Source organism: Etheostoma spectabile, chromosome 12 (genome assembly GCF_008692095.1).
Source record: "Etheostoma spectabile isolate EspeVRDwgs_2016 chromosome 12, UIUC_Espe_1.0, whole genome shotgun sequence".
Taxonomy (NCBI): domain Eukaryota; kingdom Metazoa; phylum Chordata; class Actinopteri; order Perciformes; family Percidae; genus Etheostoma; species Etheostoma spectabile.
In genome coordinates, this window is record NC_045744.1 from 7,468,504 (window position 1) to 7,476,648 (window position 8,145).

General features: G+C 40.2%; 1 protein-coding gene and 1 long non-coding RNA gene across 3 annotated transcripts; one reads left to right on the forward strand and one right to left on the reverse strand.

The window, feature by feature from the left end:
* Positions 1-342: 342 nt before the first annotated feature.
* Positions 343-7,606, reverse strand: espnlb (espin like b). Of its 2 annotated transcripts, none has more exons than XM_032530669.1 (9): positions 7,499-7,606; positions 6,548-6,660; positions 6,328-6,441; positions 6,180-6,231; positions 5,185-5,253; positions 4,629-4,761; positions 3,815-3,933; positions 2,837-3,016; positions 343-2,184 (listed from the first exon to the last, which is right to left on the reverse strand). In XM_032530669.1, exons 5-9 carry the CDS (start codon positions 5,197-5,199, stop codon positions 562-564), a joined length of 2,070 nt encoding a protein of 689 aa, XP_032386560.1. In that variant the 5' UTR covers positions 5,200-5,253; positions 6,180-6,231; positions 6,328-6,441; positions 6,548-6,660; positions 7,499-7,606; the 3' UTR covers positions 343-561. The 2 variants fall into 2 exon arrangements, with proteins under 2 accessions (XP_032386560.1, XP_032386559.1); XM_032530668.1 differs by having other exon boundaries at positions 4,629-4,764.
* LOC116698649 (uncharacterized) lies at positions 6,625-7,712 on the forward strand. Its single transcript, XR_004334268.1, has 3 exons — positions 6,625-6,849; positions 7,331-7,413; positions 7,522-7,712. It is a non-coding gene; the product is annotated as an uncharacterized LOC116698649 (long non-coding RNA).
* The last annotated feature ends 433 nt before the right edge of the window (positions 7,713-8,145 follow it).

Consider the following 8,145-nt stretch of genomic DNA (forward strand, 5'->3'; position numbering starts at 1 on the left):
TGGCATGTTAAATGATTGGAGTGCCCCTTGAAGTGGCGATAGAGTCATTGAGTCATTGAAATGTATACAATGTTTTCTGTTGTCAGATTATAGAAAAAACACCATAAAGCTTTCGAAATGGAAAAGGCAAGGCAAGGCAAGGCAGCTTTATTTGTATAGCACATTTCAGCAACAGGGCAATTCAAAGTGCTTTACACAAAATCAGTTAAACAGATAAAACACAAGTAAAAACAGTTAAAAATCAGAAGCATTAAAAACCGGTAAAACACCGTTAAAAAATAGACACATAAAACACAAGAATAAAAGTTACAGTGCAGCATAAGAAATTTAAAGAATAGGATAATTTTTGTGTGCAGAAAATGGATATAAAGGAAAAGTAAATGCATAACTTAAGGCCTCTGTTTTTCAGTCATTACTATGTAAACAACTAACTGACTAACAACGATAACTACAACTTAAGTGTCTTCTCAACAGAATTTCATTCAGCCCCTGTCAGTTAAACAAAAATAAACACTCCGATATGACACCATATGTGCAAAAATGTCAAATTTACCCTTAATACTACTGTTTGAAATCAAACAGCTCTGCCTCCTTCTCCTTCCAGAAAGCAAAGCTGCGGTCGATGTATTCACAAATGTCTTCTTTGCTGAAACCAGAGTCTGTGCAACACTCGGCTGGAGTAGCAGATTGAACTCTAACTTTGGGTACGAGTCTGGAATCTGACAACAATAAAGACGATGATGGCGATGGACAGCGGCATGGTCTCGAGTCCCCAAAGAAGCGAATTTTGATGTCCTCGAAGCCGTCGCTCCACTGTCGACTCCCAGCCTGGATTTCCTGGAGAACGGCCTTGTGGAAGTCCCTCACTATCTCCCAGGAGAAAATGCCAATGTGGTCAAAGACTTCGAAGCAGAGCAGATGCCTCATTTTTCTCTCCTCAGGTGACAGCTCTTGCTCTAAGATGTGGAAGTATCCCAGCATGAAGAGGTCAAGGGTCAAGCTGTCATGGGTCACTGCAACACCATTCACATCTGGTAGGAATTGCTCTGGGGAGAATGCTACTCGAGGTGGTGGATTTTGTGAGAAGTTGGAGGAGGACAAACAGAACTTTTGTCCATCTTTGAGTTCTAGTTTACTCCTCCAGGAGTTTAGTATCTTGGCCACTACACCTCGTTGTTGGCATAATTGAAACATGGAGGTGATTTTCTGTTGGGGTGACGCTCCTGTCACTGTGTTTGACAGTGCTTCCTGTCCCTGTCTCTGCCTTGCTGCTCTCACTGAAATAGCATATGCAGATTTCTTCCAATGGCTCAGGAACAGCACCACAATACGCTCTTTCCTTAAGCTAGTAGTCTCCATCACAGGCATAAGTTTTTTAGGAAGATCACAGTGACTCACCTCGCAGCTGAGGCCTGTGTTGGCATTCTGGTTGTTTACTCCTGAAGATCCAAACCCTACCTGGCTGTTCAAACCCAGGCCTCCTTTCATAACCCCAGCAAAGGGATAAATACTGCCAATCTGACCTTCAAAGTTGGATCTGAGGTTTCTGACCGACACCCCAGACTGTTGGATCTCCCTCTCCACCCTCTCCCTCCCGGCTCTGCCATAGCTGTTGGTCTCCAGACGATGGCTTAAAGCCGACGCCATCCCTATTTGAGGAATCCTACACACACTAGAGGTCTCACCATGTGCTGACACCATCACTTGGCCATGTTGCACCATTTCCTGGCCTAAATCAATTCCTAAACTATCTCTTACCCCCTGCAAACCCTTCATCTGCTCCATCATGCCTTCCACTATCCCCCTCTCACCCCCTTCTTCTGTGGTTTGCGTCAGATTAGCCACCAGCAGTGACATGCTCTTAACAATCTCTGAAACACGACTGCACCACGCTGGCAATGTCAGGTACATTTTCCCCTCTGCGTCCATCTTTTGCAGGACCTCTTTGTTTAGGGAGATGTTTACAATTGGATCAGGTAAAATGGCCCTCAGCTCCTGGGTCAGCCTGGTCAGCTCCAGCTCATAGGCCTGGCAGCGCTTCTGCAGGGAAACAGTCTCGATCTGCTGCTGCAGGTACACCAGGTCATCCTCTGTTAGAAGCTCACCAAAGGGGCCCAAGACTGCGTTGTAGGCTTGGGAGAACTTCCAGCCATCATCCACTGATGTGTAGCCGTTACTTATGTACTGTTAGAGGGACAAAGACATTTTAGCAAACAATCCTAAAAAGTCATTTTGTCAAAGGAATATCTTAGCATTTCAAATTATTATTTTATTTGCCAAAATTTGATGTGAAACTTGAAACTACTAAGCTTATCTTAGCTTAGCTTTGCACAAACAAATGTTAATATGGGGAAACAGCTAACCTGGATTTGTCCGAAGGTAACTCAATCTGCCCACCAGCACCTCTAACGATTACTAATAAGTATCACAAGTCAGACTGGACTGGCATTAACCAGGTTTGATTTACTAGTCCTTAATAACCAATAATGGAAAAAATAGTAACAAAACCTGCAAACGGAACTTCACAAACCACATTTCTTTTCTTGTTTCTCTTTAGGTTCTGTTGTGCTAGAGGTGTCTCTTGTATCATGTGGCTTCTTCAAACTTTGGAGTTGAGTGTATTGAGTTTGATTTGATTGTTTTTCTTTGTAGGAAGTGTGTGTATCTTGCACTTTACTTAATATTTTGTTAAGGCTCTATTCTCCCACTGGTGGACCCATCCACTAGTTTGGGAAACACTTACTTAACCAGTTACCTAACCTTTTCTAATCCTGTCAAAGATGATCGTGTACACAGATTTGTGGTCATGCAAATTATTAAAAGTCCCCATGTGTACCTGTCTCCTTTGTTCCTCCTCATCCTGCAGCCTGAGCTGCAGCTGCCGCACCATCACCTGTCGTTTCCACTCTGCTATAGGGCTGCCGGCTTCATCGTGAGTGGGCACCAGGGCGTCGACGTCAGCCAGGATCACATCGACGAATGGTACCTCCTCCAACAGATCCTCACAGTCAAGCTTCTGTCAGCGGCCAACCATGTAAGACAGTCAGTGTGAGGGCAGAAGCTGGATTTCAAATATAACATACATACAATGTCATGAAAACCTCACACTACATTGGTCTACATTGCATGCATATATGGAATATTAGGCTGTATTGTATATATTGCATTTACATTTTAATATTGTCCAGTTTAGAGCATGTTAAGTCTTTAAAAATGAAATATCAAATGGAGTTTTCATTTAAACTTTCAAATTGTAATAAAATTGAATCATCCTTTTAACATAGTCATTGAATGCCCATATAAGTATGTGAGAATGAAAATAAAAGTGGATTATTGCATTGTAATTTAAATTTTTACAAAAAAACAACACATACGTTTGTGGAAAATTATAAAGCTATTGTAGAATTACATTATACTTTCAATTAAGTCCATTATAGTATTCCATATCTATATTCTGATGATCTTTATGTTTATGTGCACGGGGGTGGTGTCATGTATGTAGCCATCAAGTGCATATTTAAGAGGCTTTTACTGGGTTATCATTTTAAAATAAAACAGCTGAAAACATTATAGAGTTTTCAACCAACTCACAGTTAATGTTTATGTTAAAACGTGAAGATCCATATTATGATGTATTTTGCAGTAGAAGCTCCTTTACACCGCAATATCTAATTTTCTACCCAGTCCTACTCATTTAGTATGACGCCTTCTTAGTTATTCTGTATTTATCGTGACTGCAATATCAGCCAGCCTTTATGTAATTTCTTGTACTTTCTACAGAGTTTATGTTTAAAGGCTGTGCCAGCTGCCTCACATTCTGTCCTGTGAAGACTGCGGTGAAGCCAGCGTGCCTCAGAGACTTAATCGACTTCATGTGGGACATTAGGGTGAGATCCCTCTCTGGAGGCTTCAGATGGCTGAACGACGTCACCACTGGGAACAAACAAAAGCCAAAAGTCAACAATTTGGTTTCCAAATGAATCAATGTTTCTTTATTTTGTTTGAACAAAAAAGTACCAGTTTTGTGTAAAATATAGTGTTAAGAATAATCTCAGGATCAACACAACTCATTTACGTGAAGAAGGCTCTGGAGACTATGATGACTTACACAGAAGCAATAAATGGAATCCTAATTGAGGAGAGAATTTAGGCAGGCAGTACAGTTTAACCACAACGTGTTATTGTGTTGTGCCATCTTAACTCTCTGAAGTTCCTGTCTTCCTGAAGGAGTATTCTCATTCTAGAACTCATGCTAGAGGCAATAGGTTTAGCTGAACCTTCAATGTAAACAAAGATGTTGCAGGTGCTGTACACACAGATGCTTAACCCAAATTCCTCAGCCCTGACAGAATGTGTTATGTGTTTCCTTCCTCCTTGACCTTGGCAGGATGAGGCAGCACTGTGTTGTCATACAGCTGTTACGTCTCCTGTCATCAATGGAGACACAGAGTCGAAGTACTACTCTCCCTGAAAGGGTTGCGAGGTTATCTTGGATACTGACCTCAGTGAGGCCTGGGTACCACTGTCTCAACTAACATAGCATGAGTTTTTAAGCTGGAAATTCCACCACAGTTAGTGTTGGCTCACTTTCAGTTGTATATTATGCAAAGCAATGAAATGTTAATCACCTGAGGAGGCCACCTGTACATTCTGCATAGAGCCCGTGGTGTGTTTCTTCAAAGTGGCAGCGGGGGTCATAGAGGAAGAGGTCACAGGAAGTGGAGAAGGATGGCGAGGCAGGGGGAGCACCTCCTTCACTGGCTGCTGGACACACACACACACGCACACACACACACACACACACACACACGCACACACACACACACACACACACAGTACGGGTAAGCCATGCTTAAAAGGACAGTTCAACATTATTTCCCCATTTACCCTAAATAGTACTATTATTTATATGTCTTTTGTGATGTGTGTAACAGACTCTTTCATCAGAAAATTACAGGCCTAAGCTTTTTTGTTTCTATAATTGCTATAACAACTGCTCTTAAAAGATCCGGTAGTGGTTCCTCTTTGTTCACAGTATAGTAAGCTCACTAATGAATGAGAATACTAAACCATCCTATATTTATTTGTCTTTATATGTCTTTTTTTTTTTTTATAAGCATTTCCTTTTTTGATGTTTAGCGGCAGCCTACAGTCATATCAGTCACTGCACTGATGATTGGTCACCTTGCTGTTTTCCATGTTGGCTCTGTTAATTCACAGTCCGGATTTTCAAAGCAACAGAAGCTCCTCTTTCTGAAAAAGACAACAAGATTAACAACAACATACAGTGAGTAAAGGAGGGACCCTCCTGGAGAGAGATGGGACAGAGAGCATCACACAGCAGTGGGTATAAACAATCTCAGAGTAATCTACTAAGAGACTGAGACCCCCTTGATGCCACACATGCTCAGTTTAAGGAAATACGGGCCACAGCTTGTAGTACTTGGTATAAAAACAAGAAGTGGTGAAACAAGACTCCAGGCAATGATGGTGGCATAGGCCTCACAGAGTGCAGGAGAAAGTGTGTTAGAGTTTGGAGAGACATGATATCCTGCTTCAGGTAACCTTTCTGATTCACAGGACTTTTTAAAAAGCTTAACGCCATTCATTAGCCTAAATACTACACGGACAATTAAAGTGTTTCTCCCAATCAGATGCATACTGCAACGTCAGAAGTCAGATGTTATTTTAACTTTGTAAATATGTTACGCTCAACACACATTTATATAATATTGAATGATTTAATGTTAAGTACATGTATAATCTAATATCTTTAGTCCAAATGTGACTGGGAAAAGCTTCATACATATTTGATGTTTTTTTAAATGCTAAATGCATTTCATTTTGTGCATTTACCCATCTAATCACCTGTTACTGTCAATGGCTCGCAATATACTTGAAACCAAAACATTGTGTTATTTGTCATTGTTATTGCTGCCTATCTTTGCCAGGAAACTCTTAAAAACAAGATTTTTATTTAGGCTTTGCTAATGTCACCTATCCAAAAAAAAAATAACATAAATATGTGTGTTTATATTAAAAGAAAGGAAAAAGAGTTTCCCTTTGCAATTAGCTCAACACTAATTCCAAATCTTTTTGTCATTAGCAATTTATCAATTTTTCAATTCAAGATCTGGTATATTATATATAAATAAATGTAAACGTGCATGCATACTTACAATATGGTCCGGAAACTGTGGAATTACCAACAAAGTGACAGTGGATGTTATGCTAGAGGTATCAACAAATTATAGAAAAACATAATTATAGTGGAAAAATATACATGGCCTAATAAGAGAGAAAATCCAGTAGGTGTTGTCTCTTTACTCTGGAGCAGCCAATGAACAGTCAGAGCAAGGAGCAGCATCACCTGGACCCAAACCTCAGACGGGGGCCTTCTTTGTGTGCATAATTAAAGAAGTGGGATAGGGTGACCCGCACCTGGAAGTATAGAACAATAGCTCTGTGAATGTATGTAGGAGACAACATACTGTACGCTGGTGGGTCAGGGGTGTGTGCTTGTTCTTGAACACCGGCTCGGCCTCACCTGCTCAAATGTGTGTGTGCGCTAGTGGGTTCACACTTATGACACAAGATAACAGTAAACACTACATTCACGGCTGCTTGACCACGGCTTCCTGTATCGCGAGTTATTGACTTCTGGCACGCAGATGGGAGCAAGATAGTTTTGTATTTTAATGATTCTGCCACCCTCAGTTGGTTTCAGTTCAGCTGAACATTCTATTGTTATAGCAACCCCAGTAGAAATAAAATTGCCTTCTTTTCCATTTGATTGTTTATGGTGTGGCAGTTAGCAAGCTAACATTGTTACATTCAACTTTTTATCAGGTCCGTGACCAAATATTGACAAATCTTTTATCTACTTCTTGTTGTAGCTTCAACTTGTTTTATTCTTGCTATTTTTGGTTGTATATTTGTGATTTAGTTTTCTCTTGCTACCAATATACTGCTAATAAAGATAGCCATTGTACTTGCCTAGCTAACTGAGGCTATGTGTAGCTAATCAGCTACAACTATCATGCTAACTGTTAATTTACTGTTTGCCTTTTACTGTTCTCAGGCTGTACTATGTTTGCTAGATCAACTACCGTAGGCTGTAGGCTACTGTACTTCTTCCATAGACTTAATCTAAATCTTTCCCTGGCAATATACTTTTCTTTGTTTCTTCATAGTGAAACCAGATTCCTTGTTACTGCATTCATTTATTTTTTTTAAATGCTTGTATTAACTCTTTTTTTATGGTATTGTATTCTTTGTGGATTTGTAATCATCACTATTATTGAATTTGTTCTTTCATACTGTTTTAAAGGCCAACTCCTGTCGACTTCAACCTTTATTGGTGTGTTTACTTGCTGCATAGCTGTACACCTACAATACAAACAGTGAGGGCAGGTAGACAGAGATATGGAAACAGACACACAACATATGATTAAATATTCAACATTCATTGCATAGAAAAGACCTAGAGATATCTTACCAAAATGTTTTGTTCCTCAACAGGGTCCTGTAACCTCAATGCCCGACGGGAGGCGGATGCCCCTGGCTCAGCCCAGGGCCTTTGTGTCAAGTTGAGTATTTCTGCCTCTGTTATTAAGGGGATTAGTCTGATGGCCCAGCTGTAGCTGAGCACATGGTGAGTACATAATCAATAATGGAAGGCTGTACAAACCCAGAAGAACAGTCTCACACAGGCGTTCACCCTGAGAGAAAGCACAAACTATTATGCAACAGATACGAGTGGAGCATTATGTTATATTTTCCATGTATTAGGCTGCTCTGTCAGCAAAACCCCTGTCCTGTTGAGGTTGTTTTTCCTCTCTCTTTACATGTTAAACTTGATGAGATTGGGCAAAGCAAGAACAACTTCATTAACATAAGAGATTATCACGTCAACCAGGGAACATAATGTGCTGCACAGAAGTAGCCACACCAACTCAGGATAAATACATGACAAGGTTGTTCCGCCTCTGCGACAAAATACTTAAATTATTCATATTCATATTTAAGTGACTAAATGCTGTTCTAGTTATGCTTTGGGTATTTCACAAAAATGCAAACAGTATCAAGATGTAAGATACCTTCAAGGCATGTTTTAAGATATAAAAATACTCAGCTTTTGATCAA

What these genes read in the sequence shown, in the direction of transcription:
- espnlb (XM_032530668.1), bottom strand. An exon ending in TGTACAGGTGGCCTCCTCAG is followed by an intron (nt 3,934 to 4,628) that starts GTGATTAACATT and finishes GTTTGTTCCCAG; the next exon opens with TGGTGACGTCGTTCAGCCAT. An exon ending in AGGAGGAACAAAGGAGACAG is followed by an intron (nt 2,185 to 2,836) that starts GTACACATGGGG and finishes TCCCTCTAACAG; the next exon opens with TACATAAGTAACGGCTACAC.